We start from the raw sequence: 27200 nt of genomic DNA on the forward strand, positions 1-27200 counted from the left end.
ATGTAAAACGCTTAGCAGTATCATTCAGATATTCCTGACTAGTGGCTTTCGTTGCATGAAACTGGAAAGTTCCTTTGAAAAGTGTTAACTGGAAACAGGTGTGATATTCCAGAGCTCTGCAGACTCTGGACCTGGGCCTGAAGCTCCTATGGCCACAATTTCCCCGGTCTTCTAGCTGACGGACATGGGAGCATTCTCAGAGCAAATCTCACTAGAAGAACTCAGCTCCCAGCCAAACTTTCAAATTCGACCGTCTCTGAAAATGACACTTAGCCTTTCATGTCTTTGGGCCCCTCTGAGGATGCTGTGTGTGTATACACATGTTGTATATATTCACGCTTGTATGTGTGCACACATGCACATGACTGCATGCTTGCCAATATCACTCTGATATCTCAGAGCCCCAGAGGCAAACATCTGTCTCATAAAGAACTTGCTGGTGGCAGGGTACTGCCAGCTTCCTGGGATACTGTGGGTTCCTTCTAGGTTAGGCACAAGGTGGCATCAATAAACCCATGACAGCCCATAGCTGCAACTAGATTCTGCTCCAGTTTGAGCTAGCTGTGAGTGCTCCATGGGGTTTTGAGTATCCTCTTCTGATATCCCATGGAACATACTGGAACCCATGGAGTGGGGTGATTATCCTCAATCAATCGACTTGTTAGTTATCCTATGTTGTCACCCAGAGTAAATGTAGCTTCTCACAGCTCAGAGGATAGTGGTGGCAAAGTCCAGTAAAGCCACAGTGGATAAGACCTCAGGGCCTCATTTCAAACTCTCTCCCTCCAGACACATTAACCATTTCAGGTGAATGACATTTAGATTTGGAGCTTTGAACTGACAGCATGTTCCTTGGATGATCTATACTATCGCCCCTTACTCAGACTGACTTCAGAGCTATTAGAATGTGTTTAAGCAATATGTAATGCATTACGGGAATGATAATTTTGAAGCTGAATATGATTTGCATTAGAAATGGGTACTCTTTCTGGGAGTGAATGGGCAGAGCCTGGCTTTGCACATTTAGACAGACAGCCTGATACAGTTCATACCTGCCCTTTCCCTCCAGTGGATGACCTTCCCTGGTCTTGAGCGATAAATCATTGCTGTCCCCTTGGAGTGGTTTCTTTTGTCTTATCTGTTGCCCCTCCTCTCGGCAGTTTTCCAAGTCCATCTTATTCTAATGGCGACAACAAGGATAATATTAAATATAGTTTTTAAACACACTGGACAACACTCATCTCTGGCCATGGAGACTTTTTTCAATCACATGGCCTCCAATTAAGAAAACAGCTTGTCCAATTTAACTGATTGGTAACTGATTTCCAATGATCTGAAATAAATGTGTGATCCGGATCTCTCTTGAAAGTTATCATGAAAGAGAATTGGTTAGAAAACCCATCTTTCAAAATAAAGTCAGAGGAGTTTTGGCTTTCTAGTGCCCATGAGTTATTATTTTTTTACACATATTACGGACTATTCAAGTCTTGGTGTGACTTTTGTTCTGTACCTCCGTCATCTTACTGGGAGGATATGGAGGTAGACCAGCCTTTCTAGGTTCTCTCTAGCTCTTGAAGACACATGTAAATTTCGTGTGGAATTTGAAGAGTGAGTTAGAAGCAACTTTCCTGGAGGCTGGTGGACAGCATATTGTTGGCATCCTGCCACTACTATGCAGTGCAAAGGAGCGTATGGTGTGGCAGACAGGAATACATGTCTACTTAAGGAGTGCATGGTGGGGAGTAAGAAGAACATTCCAGCGCATGACTCCACTAATCAGCATCTTATCAGCCAGTGCAGAGAGACTTTGGTTGGTAGCCTGTGGGAGCAGATCTGGCCCCATTAATGATTTCACTGCTCCCTAGGAAATGTCTCTGAAGTTTTACCATGGCATAACTAGTTATAGCACCATGGGGTACCATGGCCATATAGTAGCTGACATGATTCCAGGGAAATAGCCAGTCCTGGATTTAAACCAGTGGGAAACTTGGCCTTGTTGTTTAGTATTTCTATTTAGGTTTATTCATGTCACAAATTGCTTTTATTTTTTATTTTTATTTCTTTAATTAGAGAGAGAGAGAACACAGGGGAGGGGGAGAAAGGGAAAGAGAGAGAAAGAGAGAAAGAGAGAGAGAGAGAGAGAGAGGAGAGAGAGAGAGGAGAGGGAGAGAGAGAGAGGAGAGGGAGAGAGAGCGAGCGGAGANTGCTCAGTGCAGAGCCTGATGTGGGGCTAAGACCCACGACCCAGAGATCATGACCTGAGCCAAAATTAAGAGTCAACCAATGGAGCCACCCAGGTCCACCCCTCACAAATTGCTTTTAATCTATGGTCTCACCACTGTCCCACTGCCTTCAGTCACAGAGGAGGATATAGACAGCTGGTCTGCAGAACTTGAAGAAAGAGTAAATGGAACCACAGTGTCTTCAATTATTTTGCGCTCCTAAAGGGAAGAATAGGAATTAATGAAAGGGAAAAAATAGAAAATCATATTTGTCAAGAGAACAATTTCAGTAAGGAAGTTTCGGAAAAAATTATTGGAATTATGTGCAAAGAAGCAGTGTGGTAAAAACAAAAGGTCTTATTTTCTAAAAGATGTATATCACGTAACACTTTCTATGGGCAATGATTTAGAAATTAGCATTTAATTTAGAAACACAAAGTCTTTGTGAATTACTTAGTCTGATTCAAGAAGCCTAATTAGAAATGCTTTTAGGGATAAGATTATGCAGAAAAATTATTAAGGATAAATTCAGAAGATTAATCATAAACAAATTTTAGACAATATACATTAAATGTAGCTCCTTTCTAATTCTCTAATGTGGTCTGGTTTGTTCATTTAAGAAAATGAGACAAACAAAACCAAATTCTCCTCCCTCCAAATTTCTCTAGTACCATATAGTGAATGCAGAGGGAAGGATTCACTTAGCCTCACATCAAAATCATCCTCACAAAATGAGTTGGCTACTACCAAACATGCTTTCCTCAAACCAACCCACAAATAAATACTTTCATGTCATCTCTCTGAGGTAAATCAAGAATCTGACTCTCTGAGTAGAGAAAAGATAAAATTATATTGTCTCCCTTGACCATGACTCAACACGCCCTTACCACAAACTGTACTTGGGGGGACTGTGGTCTTTTAGAGTCTATAGGATATGACTCTTTAAAGAAGAGCCCCTCTGGGGCTCAGCTGTGAGTAAGGAGAATCAGCCACAGCCACATATATACATGTACCATAGACAAAAAAAGCACTGAGAATTCGAGGAACCAAAACTACAAGTTAAATTCCTTCTTGGAAACTTCCTACCTCCTCATAGTATCTGCGTTCCTCCTCTTCCACCTCTTTCTGAGCCTTTTCCCACTCTTCTTTCAGCTTGTTCTGTTCCTTCTGGTATCTCTCCTGTTAGAGAATTTCCACAGATAGTTCCTGAACTGACCATTGCATACATACATCACTGGGACATTTCTTCCCCACCTCGAAACCACCATGAACAATATATCACAAGACTATCTTCTTTTTCTTTAAACTGTCTTTTTAAAAAATATTTTTATTTATTTCTAGGAGAGAGAGAGAGAGAGAGCGTGAGCAGGGGAGGGTCAGAGAGAGAGAGGGAGATACAGACTCTGAAATAGGCTCCAGGCTCTGAGCTGGCAGTCAGCACAGAGCCCAACGCACAAGACTATCTTCTTGTTGCAACATTCTGAGTTGAATCCATTCACTCAACAAAAGGGGAGTGCTAGTTTGTGGTACTCAAACATGTGAGGAGCATAAAAATCCCATTAGAGAACAATTCTTTCTGCAGTTGGTGTGTTATAGAATTGTTCCTCAGATATATGAGTAGACATTTGCTTATGGAAAGAGAAAAGATAGACTACCAGATTCTAAGGTCTTCCTTAACTTGGTTTTTGTCCCGGGAGTTAGGTTAAACTGATGGTTTGTTTCTATTGGGCCCTTCAGAGATGAGTGTTGCCATTTCACTAATAGAAATACGTTGCCCCTGAGACAGTCTGATAAAAGAGCAAACAAAAACCAACCAACAAAGCAACAACAATAAACGTTGTGGGTGTACAAGACAGGTGATGCAGAAAAGAAAGGTCCAAAGTGGACAAGATGATAATTAGCTGAGTAGCTGAACTACTCTTTGCTTGTAGCCATTCTACCGGAATGGAATCTTCTTAGGTTTAAATAACTTCTGAATTAGGAGTAGCTTTTAAACAGCCCATTAGAAGGCTTCAGTATCAGAACTGCCATTACTGTTTTCAGAAACAATACAACACTAGTCACCACTTCTGGGGAAAAAAAAGAAAATACCCTGAATAAGGATGGCTTTAAAACTGTGAGCCCCTTGGACAGCTGACTAGAAGAAATGAATAAGTGGAGATTAAAATTAGTGCCTAAAATGAGAGCTGACACCCCTGGGTGTTTTGGGAATGACATGACAGAGACAAAGACATCGCTGAAGTGTACCACACACAGTCAAATATTTTAGTCTAATCACTGTCAATCTTCTCTCTGAGGCTAAAACAAGTCTGCTTCTATCTTGCTGGGAAGGCACAGAGATTTCCTCCAGGTTTTACCTGTTATGTCATTATCTTAGGAGCAAAAGGCTTCTGCCAGGGCTGTCTGGAGCCTGATGTTCTTATTAATGTTCTGGAAAAACCACTGTTGGTCAACCCATGGCCAGCTTTTAACTCCAGGTAAAAATTTTGTTATCAAAACCTAATCTTATAAAGTTTCTGAGAGGGCCTTTAGGGGCCTCTCTGAAGAGAGGAAACAGACCCTAAAACTTAACAAAAACTGTAAAACAAGCAAAGCTTAGGCTTACTCGTTCCAGCGGCTCACACAACATACTCCTCTCACCAGGAGGATGAACTGAGTGAGGGAGTGAAAGATGCTGTACGTCTATGCCACACACACACACACACACACACCTGAGTGCACACCAACACACACATGTACACACACCAGCACGTGCACACACGTGCGGACACATGTGTGAACACACATGCAATGAACACATGTGTGCACACAGCAGAATACATACACGCATACCCAATACACACGCGTGCACACACCAGCAGGCTTGCACGGACACCTTGCCCCAGAGCCCACAATCCCACGGTGCCACCCTGGGTAACAATTTGGTGGGATCAGAATAACACGTATGTCTACACCTGTGACCATGGCCACCTTGGAGACTGTAATTGACAGAGTGCCACCTCGTGAAGCATGCTTGCCTTCTTTGTGGAATTTCTGCCTCTTAGCCATTCACCACTTAGCTGGGTAATGTGCTTCTGGGTGCCAAGAGAATAGCAGATGGCCAGGGCTGGTCTGGGGTCTCCCAATGGACCTAAAGTCCCAACAGCTCTGGGACTTGGCTGAATCTGGGAGCTCACTAACATGTTTATCCCCGTGCAATCTGGGTTAAAGATTTAATCCTGTGCAATTCTAAAAAGTGTTAACTGGCAGACCTAAACCCACACCATAATTAATTAACTATCTAAACTGGCCTCTGCTCCCAGCCCCTGGGAATTAAGCCAAGAGGGTCAAAGCCAAAAGATAAGGAAAAAGGAGTAAAATACAGCAGCCTGAAGTCATCAAAATTAATGAGATTTAACATTCTTTTCCTTCATGATCTTTTGGTAAAATCAGTACTGGTAGGAATATGGTGGGAAGAACATGAGAGTTGAAGTCATGAGAGTTGAAGTCATACAGACTTGTATTTGCAACCAGGCTCAACAATGATTAGCTGTGTGACCTTGAGCAATTAATTTAATGTCTTTGAAACTTAGTTTCTTTTTTTTAATAGTTTATTGTCAAGTTGGTTTCCATATAACACCCAGTGCTCATCCCAAGTGCCCTCCTCCATGCCCATCATCTCCCTTCCCCTCCCAAACTTAGTTTCTTCAGTTGCAAATGGAGACTATAAGACAGACTTTGAAGAGTTTTATGAGGATTAGATTAGATATGTCAAGTACCAACAGATATGTCAGTTCTTAGCACATGCAAGTTATGCAGGCTAGTTTCTAAGATTAGCAGGTTAGGTTTTGAATCCTTATCACTCTACAAAACTGGCTTGGATCAAGTAGCACCATGATAAATTTACTCCCAGGAGTTTCTAGAATTAAAAATGAGCAGCCTTTACTCAAAGATGGAGCAAACATTTCTACTCAAGGAACAAGACCCAGGCCAAATTTTATTTCACACGTATGCTATCAAATAGTTTTTTGATCATTCATCCCCGCTGCTACTTAGACTGGAATTTGGCAACTAAGGAGGTGATAAATGGATAGGTTGGCCCCTAATACTTGGATTTTTTTTTTTTTTTTTAGATTTTATTTTTAAGTAATCTCTATACCCAGCGTGAGGCTCAAACTCACAACCCCAAGATCAAGAGTCACATGTTCTACCGATTGAGCCGGCCAGGTACCCCACTGGATTTAGTTTTAAAGTTGACATGCTTTTTCACTGTGTTCATCAGTGTAAACTCTGGCAGGAGGAATTAGACACAGGACACTCTGTTGCATGGGTACTGAGTGAACAGACTTAGACTCACCGACTTCTGAGAAGAACCCAATTCTATGCTCTCCTGTGTTAAAAATTTATTTAATACAACAGTAATGATGAGAGCATCATCTAACAGAAAAGAACAAAGCAGTAAGCCCCGTCCTACCTGGAGCAAACGCTCCTGCTCCTGTTGCCATTTTTCCTGTCTCCGCCGTTCCTCTTCTGGGTCCCAGGCCCAGAACTTAAACTGCTTAAAAAATAAAACCACCATCAGAACAAAGCCATGTCCTCAAGGCCAGGTCAGGGCAAGGGACACAATTAGCTTACAGACTGGCACTCGGACATGCGGAAGTGGAAGCCTCCCCATATCTTAAAGACCCTCTTTGTCGCTGGAAACCACTTTTTAATCCTAATTCCTCTTTGGTTTACTTCCAAGAAGTTGGTATGATTCTGTGAACCTTTTTGGAGCTCATGAAAACATGAAGTAATCAGCTCCTGGCATGGGAAGGCTTTGACTTCATTTCTTTTAGAAGTGATTTCTTAAATGTATGCACGTTCCTAAGCATGAGATACTCATTCTGCATAGGGATCCTGGTCCAAGCAAATTGGAATGCTTACTTCAGCAGAACTGTATTGTGTGAGAAGTGGTGTTTGCCATACTATACAACGCATCTTCTCTTTTTTTAAAATGTTTGTTTTTGAATTTTATTTTTATTTATTTTTTATTTTTTATTTTTATTTCTGAGAGAGAGAGAGTGAGACAGCGTGATCAGGGGAGGGTCAGAGAGAGAGGGAGACACAGAATCTGAAGCAGGCTCCAGGCTCTGAGCTAGCTGTCAGCACAGAGCCCAACGTGGGGCTCAAACCCACGAACTATGAGATCATGACCTGAGCTGAAGTCGGACGCTTAACTGACTGAGCCACCCAGGTGCCCCTGTTTGTTTATTTTTGAAAGAGAGAGACAGAGACATAGTCAAGTGGGGGAGGGGCAGAGGGAGGGAGAGGGGGACAGAATCTGAAGCAGGCTCCAGGCTCTGAGCTGTCAGCACAGAGCCCAATAAGTGGCTTGAACTCACGAACTGTGAGATCATGACCTGAACCAGTCATTTAACTGACTGAACCACTGAGGCACCCCCTGTAGAATGCATCTTTTATGCTGCGATTGCTTTTCCATCACCGTTGTCCCTAAAGTGGGTTATTTAACTCACCAATGCCCACCAGCACCACCTGTGATTCACACAAGAGGGAGTCTCTGCCCTGGAGCCTGCATAACCAACACACAAACTTAAAGACTTTTTTTTTTTTTTTAAGGTTTTTGTGAGTTTGGCAACAAATGAATGAATGACAATAACGGGAGAGGGATGCATGAATCGAAGTGGGCACCTGGGTCACAGAATATATAAGACCGAGCAGGTCCATAGGAGAAGAGAAATCACAGCTGGCTTCTGGGAAAGCGGCCAAAGGGGTGGTGGCTGCCATGTTTAAACTTGGCCTCTCCCGACACCCAGGAGAGGTGCCAAAGAAAACCACGTTCCCCACTAACTGTGCTTCTTCTCTTCCCTCTGTTCTGATGGGGTGGTTTGGGGAAGTACTTAGAAGTGTCTGGGAATCTAGAGAGAAAAAAGCAAGATGAGGCTGGGGTGGGGTGGGGAACAGACAGAATCTCTCTACCTGGGCTGCCTGAGAAGCTGGACAGGGTTTGTTTTGTCTGAGGCTTCGATGGATCTAGTTACTGTCCAAGATACCTGGGCCAGCTCACCCTCGGCTCTGTCCTGCCCGCAACAGATCCGATCTACCACTTAGGTGCACAAAGGCTGGGCTGGCCCAGGGAAGTGTCTCCAGGCTCGGAATGCAGGCCAGGCCATGGGTATTACTTGATTTATAACAAGATAAATATTTATAACTTTAATGTATTTAGACACATGACACATGAGCCTCCATTGGTACGCTTGCTGTGGGGCCTGCAAATGGTTAGGGTGATACCCACAAAAAATCAAGGGAAGGTGAGCAAATAAGGTAGGGAAATGCATTTCCTATACTCTGCTCTTGGGATTCATACTGCAATTAGGAAATTAAAGGCTCTCACATGTTATGCAGGAGAAAAGCTATTGAAGATATTTAATTGTATATAATTCACCATTTCCCAAATTTCTTTGGATGACCATAAAATGTCATGCAAATGGGATTCCAGATAGGAAATTAGGAATTAACAGTGTTACAGGTTGGCTCCACTTGGCATTTTCCTAAAACTAAGTGTTTAAGTGTTCAGAACCCCTCTCAAAGGCATGGCCCTTCATTGTCTTTTAGGGGAAAGGGTGTGGTTCTGTGAACAAAGCCATAGGGAGTCCTGTGGGGAAAGTCTAATAGTGGGGGAAAAAGAAAAACAATTAGGAATTACTCAATTTTCAGATTTTATGAGGCAGTCATTGCAAGAATAAGTAAAGAATGAGCAGACAGAAGGGAGAAGTGTGGGGTAGGGAGATTGAGCACAGAAGAAAATAGGGAATATTTGTTAAAAAGGAAGACAAAAACAATGAGCATCTTCAGAGGAGGATAGATAAAGAGGAAGATACTTGTGTGATAAACAAAAGGGAAAGCAAAGTGATCACAGTCCTTCCTTTGGTGACTATATGCTGAGCGCCAGTATGGGCCGGGTGGGGAGACCAGCTGGCCAAGGGTCCCAGCCCTGCGGAGCTTAGAGCTGAGTGTGTGGGGAGGGTGGCTGTGAAGGAGTGACCAGTACATAAATGACACCAGAAGGCAGTGTGATTACTATCATAAAAGAGATCTAAAAGGTGCTGGAGAAGGTCAGAATGGAGAGCATTTAGCCCACTTTCTTCTATAATTTATCTGTTTACAAATCTGTACCTTCCTCTGGCCTAGAGTTTCCTCAAGGGCAGAGAGGACCCCTTATCTCCCTAAGTATCCCAAGACCTTGCAATTTTAGGCCTTCACTAAATGTTTGTTGAATAAATGGATGGGATCACCGTAGGCCGGGTAATGCATCTCCTTCTTTCCCCTTTCTAGACTCTGAGCCCGTAGCTGCAGGCCACTGCAAGTTTGACCGAAAGTGATCTGATCCATTGAGGTAAGCATAATCTGATGCTTACTTCCTTTTCAAGCTTCTTTTATTTTCAAATATCTCCCACTTTTCTGTTCTACGAAGAGCTATCTATCATTGAAAGAATGTCAAATTTGGGTGGGTGTTTTCAGAGAATTCACTTATATAGGTCAGTAATTTGTTTCTTTCTTGCTCTAGTTTTCATAAACCAGAAATAAGAACGTATCTCTTCAGGGCACCCTTCCCCTCCACCCCTGTCTAGGGGTACGAGAACGATGTGACACTTTTGGCTCTCAAGTAAATTAAGATGGAAACCAATGTGTTATGTATACTCTTAATGTGTCATGGATGCCAGCTCTGGGATCCTTCTGGGCACTCCCACCCACCAGCGGTATACTCAGCTTCCCGGGAAACTCAAGATTCCTAGTATTGGCTGGAGACTGAGCCTGCACAAATGGTTGCTAGTTCTGGAATGTGGCTGGAAATACTGAGGGCTGTGTGACCCTTCCCCACTCTGCACAGGCACTTAGGACTTCCCATAGTGAGACAATTTACCTACAGATAAGAATTGGTATTGGCGGGATCGCTGGGGTGGCTGAGTCAGTTAAGCATCCGACTTCAGCTCAGGGTATGACCGCACAGTTCATGAGTTTGAGCCCTGCATTGGCCTCTCTGCTGTCAGCACAGAGCCCACTTCCGATCCTCTGCCTCCCTTTCTCTCTGCCTCTCTCCCACTTACACACACACTCTCTCTCTCTCAAAAATAAATAAACATAAAAAAAAGACTTTGTATTGGCTATGGTGTGCCTTTTGGATCAGCCACTGGGGAGGATTTGTTCATGGATCAGGCACTGTGTTAGAGGCTTCGTGTAATTACTTCGATTAAACCTCACAACATCCTGAAAGGAGGGATTATTATCTCATTGCATAATCAAGGAACATAAGGTCCAAAGAAGTTATATAACATCTTCAGGGTCATATGTTAGTAAATCTGGAATCAGAGGTACAGCAGTGATTATGTGGCTACTCCTCGGTGTTTCCGGGGACATGCTACAGTCGATTGTGCCATTGAGGCAGTCTCCAAATCCCGTGGGAACTGCAGAGGGTGAACAGGGGTGTCAGGCCCAGCACTGGGAACACTCAGTTCAGAGAGAAGTCAGGTCTACAGAGAGCGTTCACATACAATTCAGCAGCAAGCAAGTTCTACAGCATCGTGTGTCTTGATGTTTACGTTTAGCAAGTGCTTTTTTTTTTTTAATATAATTGAAATAAAATATTGAAAACTAAACGTACAGTTAATATTATTCAAGATGCTGATTGTGAAAAGGAGTGAACAAGGGCAGTGTGGGTCTCCCAGAGAGTTTTGGCTGTGCCATGTCCACCGACAGTATCCTATGTTCAAGTACTGCCCTCGGTTAAACAATGATGTTGAAAGCTGCACATCTTAATATTAATTCCTATGGTCACCTTCATTAGATTTTACTTTCCTAACTCACTTACCATTTTGTTTCTGGGAGTATCACCACTCTGTATAATGATAAACCATGTCTTTCCTCACATTGCACCTGGTAGCATTACACATGACTTTTAATTATTCTTTTATAATCATTTAGAATCCACTTTTGGTTGAATTCTCTTTAAGCAAATCAAATACTTCATAAATTAAAATCACACAGCTACTTACAGGAGTCGTTACGGGTGACTTTTCACTGCCTGGAGAATCCACTGTACAGAAAGAAAGAAAAGGAAAAAAAAATGATCACAATGTAAGTAGCTGCTAACAGTATTTCTCTCTGATCCTCTGAGTGGAGTGTGGTTCCTATGTCAGCCTTAGATGAATTTTTTTTTGGTAAGCCAAGAGCATTAGAAGATCATAATAAAGCAGACCCTTGAAGCAATTTGCACCCATCACCAAAAGGAGTTATGACCAGTGTAATATGATTGATCACATCAATTAACACCAGGTACTAGGCTATAAGAAGCAAAAATTATAGGCGCTGGTTTTTAATGCCCCTTGCATTCAGCTTGCTTGCCCGGTACCCTCACTGTCTGACATGGAGAATTATCATACAGGGAGAGGCCAGACACCATCCAGATAGTAAAGAGAGGGACACAGTTAACAAGAGAACCGTTACCAGTTCCCAGCAAATGCTTCTATCCTTTGTTTCCAAAAAAAAAAAAAAAGAGATTACAAAAAAATGATTTTGAATGACTATTTTTTTAAAAGAAAGAGCTGAATATTATGTCTTTAGATTTTCAAAATCAAAATAAAATTCTATGCATTTCCTTCCAATTTTAGTATAACTGGTACCGTTACCAAAGAACTAGCTCTTTGCTAACTGTGTGTCAGAAACAAGCGTTTTTTTCTGAAACTGGAAATGAAGAAGAGTACTAGACGTTATCGGCTGCCCCCAACATGGATTTTTGCACAGAAGAGATACAGCTACCCAGTATGCAATTTACCTGACTGGGAGAAAAACTGGGAACGTCGCCAAGAGTTCTGAACTCTAAGCGGAACGCTGGCAGTGCCAGGCGACTCTAGATCGGATGGCAGAACAGAACAAACAGAAAACCATGAGAACAGGGGTGAAAACTGAGTAGAACCATGTTCCCAAGTACTAACGGACATTTGGCTGTAGTCGATAGAAGAATCGCGAAGGAGTGAATCTAAAGTACAAAATATCTCAATAAAATGCATGCAACACCTGAAGACATGGACAAAAGCCAGTAGAAATGGGTCAGGTCCTGCCACTGTTCGTCTTCCTTGGTGTTGGGTGAAATTTTATAGGCACATACTTAACGGTGATACTGTTAGAATGAATATTAACTCTCAAATGATAGGATGATATGCTCTGCAAGAGCAAAATGTTTACATTACTTTTGGAGAACACTGGGAAAGTATAAAAGATGGCAGAGATGAGTTTAATGATCCTTTCCATCCTTTATAAAGGATATGTATGGACGTCTGCAGCCAAAGTTATGTATGTTTGTAACAAAGGATGTGTAGATGTCTATCTGTATTGTAGTGGCATCAAACAGACACAAGGTCATGGACAGCATTTACATCCTTGAACTGGGCCCTGGGCAACTCTCACATCATTCTCAGTGCAAAGACATCGGTTTTTAAAATGTGTGCATATTTTCCCGAAACACTAATATATCTTTGAATTGCTGGGAGATAGTTGAGAAAAGGAAAACTGTCACCTTAAAAAGTATTTTATGAATGTTTTTGGATTACTTAAAGATGACTTATGGGGCACCTGGGTGGCTCAGTTGGTTAAGCATCTGACTTCGGCTCAGGTCATGATCTCGTGGTTTGTGAATTTGAGCCCTGCGTCGGGCTCCGTGCTGACAGCTCAGAGCCTGGAGCCTGCTTTGGATTCTGCCCTCTCTTTCTGCCCCTCCCCGGCTCATGCTCATGCTCATGCTCTGTCTCTCTCAAAAATAAAATTAAAAACATTTAAAATTGTAAAAGAAAAATTAATTTAAAAAGACTCCTTATGTGTGTGTATGTGTGTGTGTGTGTGTGTGTGTGTCTGTGTCTATGTGCGTGCGCTTAAGGGGAATCTGTGAAATATCATTAGGGTGCACCAACAGATCTTCAGTAGCCTGTAAATCAGTCTATAAGCATATGAGTTTATAGAAATGGGAGAGATATCATTGTCTAGGAGAGAGAGTATTAGGTATGGCTCCAAGATTCCTGATCCTAAACGTATAGCTTCTTTGGGCTTGATGTGTGACCACAGACTAGTCACTTACATAGTTCCACTGACCTTTACCTTTAAATGGAAGTACAACTGACAGACAATATTAGTTGCGTGCAGAACATAGTGATCGACAACTCTATATAGTATGCTATAGCACATACACATACCACAAGTGTAGCCACCATCTGTCAACACACAATGCTGTCACAGCACCATTGACTGGATTCTCTGAGCTGTACCTTTCATCCGGTGACTTATTCATTCCATACCTGGAAACCTGTATCTCCCACTCCCTCTGACTTTTTATAGTTGGGTGAAGCCCTATACTTCCCCCCGCCCCTTCCCAGTTAAAGACAAATTGTGTCTTCTCAGGTTACATTTATTAGAGACCTTTTCTTCTTGAAGATAGGAATTTATTCACTCTAAACAAGTATTACTGTTATTTTTCTATCTCTTGACAATGTGTTTGGTGAGCAATTAAAACACATACTTCAAGTCAGTGGTAGTCAGAGTGTGGTCCCTGGATGTCCAGAATCAACATCACCTTTGGGAACTTGTTAGAAATGCAAATACTCTGGCCCCAGCCCAGACCTACTCAGACACTGTAGGAGCGGAGCCCAGGGACCTGTGTTTTAACCAGTCCTGTAGGGAACCCTGGCATGTACTCATATTTGAAAATTACTGCTTAAAGCTGTATCTTTATAATATCCATTCTTATTTTAAGAGAAGCATTTAAGACTAGATTATTATTGGGGAACCTGGGTGGCTCAGTGGGTTAAGCATCCAACTCTTGATTTCAGCTCAGGTAATGATCTCACGGTTTGTGAGATCGAGCCCTGTGTTCGGCTCTGCACTGACCACAGAACCTGCTTGGGATTCTCCCCGCCCCAAATATATTTAAATACATTACATTACATTTAAAAATAAATTTAAAAAAGATTAACTTATTATTGCCTGGCATCTTGCTCTGTACTTCCCCTACTGCTACTATTCTGAAACTACCCGATTAATTATAAGTGCTTATTCTGGGCCCGGTATTGATCTAAACACCTTTTTTGGTTTATCTCATTTAATTCTTCCAATACTCCTATGAAGTTGGTACTATTGTTTCCATTTTACAGTTTACAGGTGATGATTAGAGATTAGGAGAGGGGCGCCCGGGTGGCTCAGTTGATTAATCGTCTGACTTCGGCTCAGGTCATGATCTCGCGGTTCATGGGTTCGGCCCTGCGTCGGACTCTGTGCTGACAGCTAGCTCAGAGCCTGGGGCCTGCTTCAGATTCTGTATCTCCCTCTCTCTCTGACCCTCCCCTGCTCACGCTGTCTCTCTCTCTCTCTCTCTCTCTCAGAGAAAAAATTAAGAAAAAAAAGAAAAAAAGAGATTAGGAGAACTTGGTGGGGAAGATCACACAGCTACGAACTAGATGAGCAAGAATTCAAACCCAAGCATTCTGTCTCCAGAGCCTGCAGCTGTCATTTACAGCTTCCGTGAACCAGAGTACCAAACAAGTGTGCATCAAATGGAATTCTATCTTGAAGACTGATCTTTGAAATTCTCTAGTGCTACTAAAGTTTATTTTTTTTATCATTCAACTTAGGTCAAGCACGATGTAAAGTCCCTTAACTAGCAGCACATTTTGCAAAATTGAAATGCATTACGACAGGTAACAGAACGTAAAAATACGTGAGACAACAAAATGAATTAAGATGGCTTAAACTATCTACTTCCTCTCTATATTACTTATCCACACAATTAAAAAGTGGTAGAAATAGGGCAGGATTAAAATCTGTCTAAATATGGTCAATCGCTGGCCCAGTTATAAGACTTTATTTTTGTCAATTCCCTTCAGGACAGTAGGGCTGACAAATTTAAAACAAATGCTTTGAAGGCAGTATTGAACTTGTTTCCACATAAAGGAACAAGTGATCATCAGTGTATGTACTAATTAATTCCCTCCCAAGTACTTCCTGTGATACAAATAAAGCCCACCTTATCTCCCAGGCATCCATCAACTAGGGCTAAAGAAAGCCAACCCAGATGCGGCCAATTGTGGCCCCAAATAGCTGCCCATCCTTGAAAAGAAAAAAGCAAAAATAAATCCCCAGCCACAATGCCCCCATCCCATCTTCTCTTTGCCTGAGTTGATAAATCTATAAAGCATACTAGGAAGAGGCCATTAAAAAGATCAACAAGAAACCTCACAGTTCTTGCCTCCTAAACTCTAGCTGTTTTCACATCCGGAGAGAGAGCTCACATCAGTAATGCCCAGTTGTCTATGTGTTTTGCAGAACAGGCAGGGAATTCTCAGGACACTCCCCCATCCTGTTCACATCCGAAGGCTCCTTTCCGGTGCTTGTGGGCACCTGCGTTTCTCACGAGGATAAAGGGATTCAAGTGGAACTCTTAAAGTGTAAAGGGGTGAATTCACAACCTGTACACGGCCCACGAGCTACCTGGGGAGTTTGCAGAACACGTTTAACCTATGATTGTGAATGACTTCTCAGTAATCATCACGCACACCTAGGAATTACTATGTAGTAAGAAAATCCGATTTTCTTGCAAAACAGTCAAGTTGTCATAGGAAATGAGTATTTGTAGAGATGAGATAATTAACAGTTAACGAAGTTGACGTAACTATTAATATGATAAACTTTTATTAAAATTATTAGTTTTTTATTTTGTAATTAAAAAAACATTTTGGAGCCAATAAAAATTTTTTTAAGGTATCAAACACTTGTGTAGGCCCTACTGCACCTACAGCGCTGGGCTGACCAAACTGTCAGCAGCCGGGTTCCTGGCTGGGCCACATAGTGCGATCCCAGATCTCCATTCTGTTAAAAAAATTTTTTTTAATTTCTTTTTTGAGAGATAGAGTAATATAGAGCATGAGCGGGGAGGGTCAGAGACAGAAGAAGACACAGAATCTGAAGCAGGCTCCAGGCTCTGAGCTGTCAGAACAGAGCCTAATGCGGGGCTCGAACCCACGAACCGTGAGATTATGACCTGAGCTGAAGACGGACGCATAACCGACTGAGCCACTCAGGTGCCCCCCAGATTTCCATTCTGAAGTTATTTAATGCAGCCACCACTGACTCTCACAAACACCATGGCTAAAGGGATGTTAACATAAAGGAAGTAATCTTCCTTTAAAATAAAGAATATCTTGCTGCAGATGGGCCGCAGAACAGGCAGAGTTAAAATAAAATATTTCTTTTGTTTTACCTTGAGAATTGAGATTTGGCAAATGTAATTGGTTGGTTTCAGGCATTTTGTCCAGAAATGGATACGTCAGGGTTGCTTCTGGCTCTGGCGATTTTGGCTTTCCCACCTGGATCATGGAGAACAGAGAGAAACATACAAGTATTGTCCATTAAAAAATGCACAGGCGAAATGAAATTTAAGGACCCATAGTTATTTTATAAGTCAATAAACCCAAATGTTTAACTTTTAAGTGGAAAGTTTTGCCCTTTCCCCAAAGCCCTTTTGTGTTTTGTACGTTAATATAGAGGCCACGGTCGCCTGGGTGTCTCAGTCAGTTAAGCATTCGACTTCAGCTCATGCCTGTGAGTTCGAGTCCCAGATCGGGCTCTGTGCTGACAGCTCAGAGCCTGGAGCCTGCTTCGGGCTCTGTTTCTCCCTCTCTCTCTGCTCCTCCCCACTCTCAAAATAATAAACATTAAAAAAATATAGAGAAAGGCCAATTTTTTTCAGAGAAATCAAACTAGAGCATAAATAGATGATGATTGCTTTTCTCCAAACCCAAAGTAATTTTCTATCTTACTTATGATTATACATCATTCTGTACTATTTTCTGATCAATCAACCACATATCCTCTCCTTGGTACTACGAAATACTGATTTTTCAACCTCAGAAAGTGAGATGCTCCATCTAAGATGAAATAAATCTTACTATGTAAGTGCTGAGCATTAAAATAATATCACCTTCTGGTGGACATTATTCTCAAGACACTACACAACCCTCCCACAAACTTCTGTAAAGCGCATTAAAGACAATATATTTTGCTTATTGACAAAGAAGTATTATTTTAAATAACAATCATCAAATAGTGTCCTGGCAATGATGCCATTAGATTTTTAGGCATATTAGACTACTTGTCCTTATGGTAGATAGTTCCAAAACTTTAAGCTTTATAAATTCTTATGTTTGCTCTGTAGAAATAGATTTTTTTCTTCTTATTGCTATTTAATTTTATTTTTCCCAAATCTGAATGGCCTTTGGCAGAAGAAGCGCCTGGTTACCAAACTGATGTCTAAAATAAGAGTCAGTAGACTCTGAGCAAAGATCGGAAGGAAGGGCATGGCTTGTATCAGTTCATATCCTTTCAGCTGCTTACAGGACTTTCTCGGGTTCACTCTGGCTGGTGGCTGTGTTCCCAGTAGACTAATTTGATAGCAATCAGGGCAAGGGAGGCCGTAGAGAACTTGTTTCATCATAAGCTGATCTATGATTTGGTTCTCAGGATGATCTAATGTCTATAATTTCTTCTTGGTAAGATTTTATTTTTCTTTCTGAATAATATATTCAACCCGAATGAAATCCTGAAGAAAACAGTTAATCACTTCATTCTGCATTACAGAGGTCGACCAGATGTCCAAATGAACTTCAGGGTCAAATATGCAGCAAAAGCTAAGGCTTCAAGTTACCAAAGTTGACAACCCCCAAATCTTAATCTCTTATCATTTCCTCCATAGTTGAGACTGACAAGAAAAATGGCTCGGTGATGCTCAGTTGTAAATGAATGTTAACACCAGAAATGCTCAAAATCACCACTATGTAAAAAGGCCAGCCTACGTGCATGAGCACTTTGTTTTATAAAGGTAACACCCTCAAGCGAAGTCAGAAAGCAAAAGCTGTCGCAACCACAGCGATCACCTTTCTCCTTTTTTCTAAGTGTTAACTCCATAGTACAGAAAAGAGAGGGGAGGGATTCATATGGTTTACGAAAAGCTTTGGGTTCTAAAACGATTATTCCATTTGCTAACCAGCTAGGAGAGATTCTTAACCTGGAGTCCACAGAACAGAATTTAGGGGGTGTATATCCTTGATAGCACTGGGTACCAAGGAAAATGTCATAATCTTGTATATTTTATACTTCTAAAAGTATATCTTTTGAGATATACTTTTATATCTCAAGTGTATTTTGAGAATGCTGTTTACCAGATGCCAAAGGGTCTGGTAGACGCACGCGTGCACACACACACACACACACACACACACACACACACACACACAAACACACACAGCTAAGAACCTCTGAAAACAATTTTTTCCATAGTAGGGTAGACATGACACTGATGGTCTAAAGGACCACACAGCCTGCTTCAGATTCTGTATCTCCCTCCCTCTCTGCCCCTCCCCCACTGTACTCTGTATCTCTCTGTCTCAAAAAATAAAAAACTGTCATTATATCAGAATAATAATTTTCTAGTTTCCTTGTTATGCAAGCCCAGAGGCGTCAGAAGTATCATTGCTATAAAACAGGTAAATAGGAGAGAATATTTAGTAAGCTGCAGATAAGCAAGCGTAGGCACATTACATTTTTCTTTTAAATATATAATTCTTCATAATTAAAAATTATTTAAAATAAAACTTAAAAGATGTTGAATGAATATATACATACCAATATATATCAATTGTTACTAGTAGAGGTAGGTTTTGGTGACTATCTGTCTTGCTCTGTTTCTATTTTTTAATTTATATATTATTTTTATATGTTTGCATTTATTATTTGACAGATTTGTTATGTATTTATATGTACATTACTATAAATATACATAAAAATGTTTAAAAATGCATAGCTACGGAATGTTTGTGGCCTCCCAAAATTCACATGTTGAAATCCTAACCTTCGAGGTAGTGGTATTAAGAGGTGGTGCCTTTGGTAGCTGATTAGTGCCCTTATAAAAGAGACGCAAGAGAGCTCCCTCGTGCTACCAAACAAATGAGGACACTGCAAGAGAGTCATTTGTGAACTGGGAAGTGGGTTCTCACCAGACACCTTACTCTTGGACTTCTAGCCTCCAGAACTGTGTGAAGTAAATGTCAGTTGTTTACAAGCCACCCAGTCTACGGTTGTCTGCTACAGTAGCCCAAGTGATGTAATGTATATATCCTCCTATAGGCATTTGTTATTTTTTTTTACAAAGCATATATAGTATATTTGTATTTAGAAAAAGACAGATTAAAGAAAGGAGTAGATTTGGAGAGAAAATAAATCTTCATTATGGACAAATGCCACTTCTGTAAGTTCCCTTCATAAGCCAGCCACAAGAGGAAGCCACACTAATTTGGACACTGTCCACTTCACCTTTTGTGACAGCACCAACTCCACCTTTCCGCTCATTTCATTTTCCAGCTTCTCCTGGTCTTTTTCTTCTGGCACGTCATTCTTCAGTTGGGGGCTGGAGGAAAACTCCACAAAGGGCACAGTAGGGCTGGAGCGAGTCACAGTTGTGGTAAAATGCTGCGGCTCTGAGATGGAGTTACATTCAGGAACATAAAAAAGAAGATCGTCACATAAAGGACCATTTCCCCTGCATCACCATGAAGTACACCAAATAAGTATCCGGTCCTAGGCCGTAAGACGTTAGATTACTGTGTGAGGAGAGTTATAAACAGCCTAAAATGCCAGAATTGTCTAGCCTTTTTCAAGACATTAAAAAGAAATCAAGCAACATAAAGCACACCAAAGAAGCCCACTATGAAAAATTTAAGCTCTTAATAAGAGTCACAGTTTCCATGTGAATAGCATGATAGGAAACAAAATGTTCACACATGATATTACGGTAGGTGATGAGATTGGATACGGTTGGATGAGAGAATATGTATAGACAATTTCTATCCAAATGACTGAGTGGCAACTTGACTCTTTCTTTTGAATTTCAATGCCCCTTTTAACCATTACATTTTCATAATTAAAATGTGTTAATGACTGTGTGGCATATATAATGCAATGAAAATGAAGTGTTCTCTGATCTATGAGGAAGAATTAGGTATACTCTAGAGTGAGGGGGTGTATCAAAATGTGGAGGTGCAATCTATTTTGAAAAAGCATATGCTAACATTTGTAGTAATGCTATTTATTTTAAAATGCCATTTTAGGGGTGCCTGGGTGGCTCCAGTCAGCCAAGCATCTGACTCTTGATTTTTCATGGTCATGAGATTGAGCCTTGCATTGGGCTCTGTGCTGAGGATGGAGTCTGTCTAAGATTCTCTCTCTCTCTCTCATTCTCTCTCTCCCTCTGCCCCTTCTCCATTTGTGCATGTACCCTCTCTGTCTCAAACATAATATAAAATAACTAAAATAAAATAAAATAAAATGCCATTTTAAAATAAGTTGGTATTGGAAGAGGGTGACAAGGTTTTATGTTTGCAAAAACAAAAAAATGTGTTTAAAATATTGAGAAACATTACTTTAGGAAACAGTGGGTCTCAGTTCATACTCACTGTCCATATTGGTGGCATTACTTTATTCTCTTAAACTATTCACCAGCTTTATCATTTTAGCATCTATTTTAATAGTTTTGATTTATATCTTATCTATTGATATTATGTACATTAAAATATGACACTTATTAGCATAATTTGGGGGGAAACATAATTTTTTTTGATGATGGAGATACACTTTCAAAAAAACAAGAAATACCATAGTCGCAAAAATGTATGGGGCTCCTGTTTCTATAGCAAGATAAATCCTATGGTCAGGATTTCCTTAGGCAGCCTCTAGGTGGCAGCACAATCATACCTGTTGTAGAGCCTTGACTACCTACATCTCTGGATCAGTGGGAGTTCTTGGCTATATTTTCATTGTATCTTAACAGTTATCATGATTTACTTTAAAACTAGTTTGCTTGGAAACAAACCTGGTGAGGCAAGTTCTCTATTCCCTTTCTGTGTTTCTTTGCCATCATTCTCATCTTCTTGATTGTTGGGTTCAGTTTCCTCAGTGGTTGCCTGAAAAAAAAGAGTTTTTCCCTTTGAATAAATTATCCCTTGGTACTTCTAAAAGACAACAGGTTTCTTTATTTATTTTTGAAGAGGAATTTTTAGGCCAATGAGTAAACTGCCTATACAAACTCATTCTTTTTCATTTCCTAGGCAGCTTTACGGTGAAAGGCTAGATTGGGGGGAAGGGGATATACTGTGAAGAAGAGATGCATTATGAGGTCACACATGCCAACCACACGCACTCTCCTCTTACTGTCTCGGACGCACATCCCACTTTCCCTTCCCCATCATCACTGAATTTTCAAAATCATAGTTACCACCTACTTGTTCCCAAATGCCTTTATTTTTTATTTACTTAAAATTTTTTTTAAAACATTTTTATTTATTATTGAGAGACAGAGAGAAACAGAGCATGAGCATGGGAGGGACAGATAGAGGGGGAGACACAGACTCTGAAGCAGGCTCCAGGCTCTGAGCTGTCAGCACAGAGCCCAACACAGGACTGGAACTCACAAACTGCGAGATCATGACCTGAGCCGAAATCGGACGCTTAATCAACTGAGCCACCCAGGCGCCCATCCCAAATGCCTTTAAAGTTGGCTTAGGCTCATATCACCAATGGAAAAAAAAAATTTAAGGTTACAATTAACCTTTCAATAACTTGTCTTCAGCACTGATGCCTGTAACTCTTAGCACTGTGGATTTTACTCCTGCTGTTCTTTTTCTTCCTGGGGTTTCAAGAACTCTCTATAAGCCAGTTTATTTCATTCTCTTTCCTCTTCTCTGACTGGTTCTTATTTTTTTTCATCTCATCAAAATATGGGTCATTTCTAAAAATTTCAACTATTTTCCATTACATGTGCTGAATCACCCTCAAATATATCAATTATTCTCATGGACTCACCATTACGTTCTCTATCCATAAATTAATAGTACTTTCACCTCCAGCCCTGAGAATCCATCAGAGCTTCAGTCTGGCACATTGGTGTCAAGGTAAATGGTTCACACTCAACATGTTAAAAGTTACTTTAAAATAAGCCCCTCCTCCAAATCGATTTCTATTTCCAAATCCTCCAAATGCCAAACTGTTTATGGCATCACACACAAAAAAACTCTTTATAATGGTTTTTTGACATTTAGTCATTTTTGAAAGAGAGACAACGCATGAGCAGGGGAGGGGCAGAGAGAGAGGGAGACACACAATCCAGTGCAGGGTCCAGGCTCTGAGCTGTCAGCAGAGAGCCTGACGAGGGGCTTGAACCCATGGACCATGAGATCATGACTTGAGCTGAAGTTGGACTTGTAGCCGACTGAGCCACCCAGGTGCCCCCAAACAAAAAAACTCTTATGTGTTTCCTGATTCATATCTCACAACTGCCCATCATTTGCCATGTTCTGCTAAGGCTCTAACCATAGTTTTCATATGCACCTCTTCCTTTCAGTAAAGGCCCTTCCTATAAGTTAGGGCTTGAGTTTATCCTTGACTCCTTTGTTCTTCCACTAAGAGGTCTCTCTGATTTGGATCTTGCTGTCTAATCCACTTGGCACATCACCATAATGGTCATCTTTTTAAGGAGTACTTCAGTGAATCACTTTTAGCTTGTGTTCCTCTCCTTCAGAAGTACTTCATTAAAAAAAATTTTTTTTAAATGTGTTTTCACTTATTTCTGAGAGAGAGAGAGAGACAGAGTGAGCAGGGGAGGGTCAGAGAGAGAGGGAGACACAGAATCCGAAACAGGCTCCAGGCTCTGAGCTGGCTGTCAGCACAGAGCCCGACGCGGGACTCGAACTCACAAACTGTGAGATCATGACCTGAGCCGAAGTCGGATGCTTAACCGACTGAGCCACCCAGGTGCCCCTCATTTTATCTGTTTTATGTTTCATAACAACATTATGATATCGAAAAAATTTGGAACAACCTAAATGTCCAACAATTGGGGAATGGTTGAATGGATTATGGTCTGTCCATAGAAAGAAGTATTATGCAGTCGTTAAAAGGGGTATTGAACAATTGTTAATCATATATGAAATACTTATTATCTAATGTTAAGTCAAAAAATGTAAAACACATATTGAGTATGATGCCTGCTATTTACATATGTAAGATTTTGTATATGCAATATGTGTACACAAATATACCTGCTAATACATATATAAAAGTGTATATAAAAAGACAGTAATGAAATATACTAAAATGTTAATAGTGATTATTTTTAATGTGCTTAAATTTGGATGACTTTTTCTTCTTTATAAATATATTTCCTGTTTCCCAAAATGTTCTCCAATAACTATGTATCGCTTCTGGAATCAGAAAGCAAAATCACTGTAATTTTATGTTATCTTTACTTGGGAGCTAATTGAGTCCAGAGTGATTCCAAACTTCTCCCAATGATATTTTGGTACTTGCTTAAGTGAATGAAAGGATGATTAAATACTGGCTTGAATATACCTCAAAAACCAAATTGAATAAATTAATGACTATTGTATTTTTTAGTAATAGTATCTTATTGTAAAGGGCTAAAGAATTTTAAAGATATGTATAAAATAATAGATTTTAATAGTCTTTAAGATAAATATTAAAATTGGCTTCAGAAAAGGCATTGTTAAGTACTTTATAAAATATTCTCATAGGTTCTCAGAAAGCTATGAGTTTATTGGTCTCTTATAAGTATATATATTTTATCCAGAAATCAAAATTTGCTTTTCCACTAACCAAAATGAAAGCCCCTTAAAGTTACTATATTGGTGAAAATTGTTATTGAATTCTTTAAGAACGAAGAAACTTTATGAAAGAATGCAAGAACTGTTCAATATACGAAAGTCAAAAATGTGATATACCATATTAATGAAATGGAGGATAAAAACCATGTGATCATTTCAATAGATGCAGAAAAAGCATTTGACAAAATTCAACATCTTTTTATGTTAAAAGCTGTCAACAAATTGGTTATAGAAGAATGCACCTAACACAATAAAGGCCATATTTCACAAGCTCACAACTAACATCATACTTCATGGTAAAAAGGTCCAAGCTTTTCCTCTAGCATCAGCTTCAGCAACAAGACAGGATGCGCACTCTCCCCACTTCTATTCAACATAGTCCTGGAAGCCCTAACCAGAGCAATTAGGCATGAAAAAGAAATAAAGGCATCCAGATAGGAAAGGAAGAAGTAAAATTATTTCTGTGTTGAGATCACATGATCTTACATATAAAAAAGTTAAAGACTACACACACACACACACACACATACACACAGAATCTGTTAAAACTAATAAATGAATTCAGTTAAGTTGCAGGATACAAAATTAATATACAACTATCCAAAAAAGAAGAAAACAATCTCATTTACAATACCATCAAAAAGGGTAAGATACTTAGAAATAAATTTAACCAAGGTGATAGATCTGTACACTAAAAACTATAAAACTCTGATGAAAGAATTGAAGAAGACAGAAATAAATAGAAAGATAGCTTATGTTTATGGATTTGAAGACTTAATTTTGTTAAAATGTCCACATTACTCAAAGCAATCTACAAATTCAGTGGAATCCCTATCAAAATTCCAGTGGCATTATTCACAGAAAAAAAAACCCTAAAATTCATATGGAATATCAGAAGACCCCAAATAGCCAAAGCAATCCTGAGCAAGAAGAGCAAAGCTGGAGGCATCATACTTTCTGATTTCAAACTATATTAGCAAGCTACAGTAATCAAAAGTACTGGCATAAAAACAGGCACATAGATCAATGGGATAGAGTAGAGAGCCCAGAAATCAATCCACGCTTTTATAGTCAACACATTTTTGACAAAGGCACAGCACTTAGAACACAAACTGGGTAAAGAATCATTTCTTCAATAAATGGTGCTGGGAAAACTGACTCTTTACATGCAAAAGAATGAAATTTGATTCTTATCTTACACCATACACAAAAATCAATGTGTAATTGGATTAAAGATTTAAATGTAAGACTTGAAACTGTAAAACTCCTAGAAGAAAGCAGGGAAAAGCTCCTGGGCCTTGATCTTGGTAATTAATTTTTTGCATTTGACACAAAAAGCACAGGCAACAAAAGCAAAAATAAACACGCGGGACTACAACAAACTAAAAGATATCTCCACAGCAAAGGAAATAATTAACAAAATGAAAGGGTAATCTATAGCTTGGGAAGATTTGCAAACCATTTATCCAATAAGGAATTAATGTCCAAAACACATAAGGGATTCTTACAACTCCATAGCAGGGGTGGGGGTGGGGTGGAGAAAAGTAAATAATCCAATTAAAAATAGCAAAGAGACCTGAATGGACAACCCAGAGAAGACATACAAATGGCCAACAGTTATGTGAAAAGATGCTCAACATCACTAATCATCAGGCAAATCGAAACTGCAATGAGATAGCACCTCACACCAGTTAGGGATGGCTATAATTAAAAAGTCAAAAGATAGCAAGTGTTGTCAAGGATATGGAAAAAAAGAAATTATTATGCACTGTTGGTGGGAATGTTAAGCTGGTACAGCCATTGTGGAAAATAGTGTGGAGACTCACTCGCCCCAAAATTGCAAATGGAATCATCATATGATGTAGCAATTTCACTTCTGGTTATATACCCAAGGAAAATGAAATTGGTATCTCAAAGACTGATCTGTACTCACATGTTCATTGTAGCATTATTCATAATAGTCAAGATATGGAAACAACCTAAATGTCAATGGATGAATGGATAAAGAAAATGTGATACGTAAATATTACCTTTTATGTATAACAAGGTACATAAAGAAAATGTGACCATATATGTTAAATTATATACAAACTTATCATTTATATATATAATTTGTGTTTATATGCAAATACATATCTATCTCTATCTATCTATACACACACTCACAGACACACACACACACACAGTGGAATATTACTGAGCCACGAGAAGGAACGAAATCCTGCCATTTGCAACCTGGATGAACCTGGAGAATGTTACACTAAGTGAAATAAGCCAGACAGAGACAAATATTGAATGATCTCAGTTATATGTAGAATCTAAAAAATAAAAGTAAAAAAAGCCAACATTGTAGCAACAGAGAGTAGAGTGGTAGTCACCAGAGGCTGGTGACAAAGGGGAGGGAAAACAAAGGAGAATGGCTGTCGCTAGGGTCTGATGGCAGGGGTCTCAGGGGAAGTTATTGTTAAATGGATACAGAGCTTTGGTTTTGCAAGATGAAAAGAGTTCTGAAGATGGATGGTAGTGATGATTACACAACATTACAAATGTACTTAATACCACTGAAGTGTCCACATGAAAATGGTTAAGGTAGTAAATTTTATGTTACCATGACAAAAAAAAAAAATGGGGGAGAAAAACCACTGTAAAAAAATTGTTCGCAAATTTTCTAAGTTTAAAAAAACACAAAGCAACTTTAGACAATAAGCCTTTCAAGCTTCTAAATGATTTTACAATAGTGTCTACTGGCAAAATGTGTTTTTTCTTTTGGACAATGGGGTGATTTTGAAATCCTCATAATTAGATGGGTATTTTCTAATGATAGATAACCATGTATCAATTCTGAAAGAACATAATATTAAATTAAAATACAGTTTTAACACCATAGGCAGGAAATAAGCATCATATTTATATTATTTGATGGATTTTGTAACTTTTTACTACATTTACAAGCCTGGGTTGAATCCCTTTAAAGAGGCTTAATGAGTGGAAATAGTTAAGGAAACCAAAGTCTTTATTATTATATATGTATATGTACATGTTGTGTGTGTTTACATTGTTATATGAATGACTTGACATGATAGCAGCATTTGAAGAGGAATGAGCCGAGCACTACAAAACCGTAAGTTAGGTTTTATAATTTAACATGCTTCCCACACCACACACATAGAAATATTAATATGTGATAGTATTTTTGTTTTATATGGCAATATATAAAATTCTGTCAGAAATA

General features: G+C 39.8%; 1 protein-coding gene across 8 annotated transcripts in view; it reads right to left on the bottom strand.

The window, feature by feature from the left end:
* LIMCH1 (LIM and calponin homology domains 1) overlaps window positions 1-27200 on the bottom strand; it is a 323338-nt gene that overhangs the window by 16376 nt on the left and 279762 nt on the right. For 5 of the 8 annotated variants that reach the window (XM_077758883.1, XM_077758881.1, XM_077758879.1 and 2 more), the window contains 8 exons: window positions 21163-21253; window positions 19608-19771; window positions 16501-16606; window positions 11255-11295; window positions 6676-6756; window positions 3309-3401; window positions 2337-2441; window positions 1053-1180 (listed from right to left, as the gene is read on the bottom strand). In XM_077758883.1, the coding sequence (XP_077615009.1) occupies window positions 1053-1180; window positions 2337-2441; window positions 3309-3401; window positions 6676-6756; window positions 11255-11295; window positions 16501-16606; window positions 19608-19771; window positions 21163-21253 (809 nt within the window). Of the gene's footprint in view, window positions 1-1052; window positions 1181-2336; window positions 2442-3308; window positions 3402-6675; window positions 6760-11254; window positions 11296-16500; window positions 16607-19607; window positions 19772-21162; window positions 21254-27200 lie in introns of all 8 variants that reach the window. The other 3 variants (XM_077758882.1, XM_077758880.1, XM_077758885.1) reach the window with 1 other exon arrangement.

This window comes from Crocuta crocuta, unplaced genomic scaffold (genome assembly GCF_008692635.1).
Source record: "Crocuta crocuta isolate KB4526 unplaced genomic scaffold, BGI_CrCroc_1.0 scaffold223, whole genome shotgun sequence".
NCBI classification, from domain to species: Eukaryota; Metazoa; Chordata; class Mammalia; order Carnivora; family Hyaenidae; genus Crocuta; species Crocuta crocuta.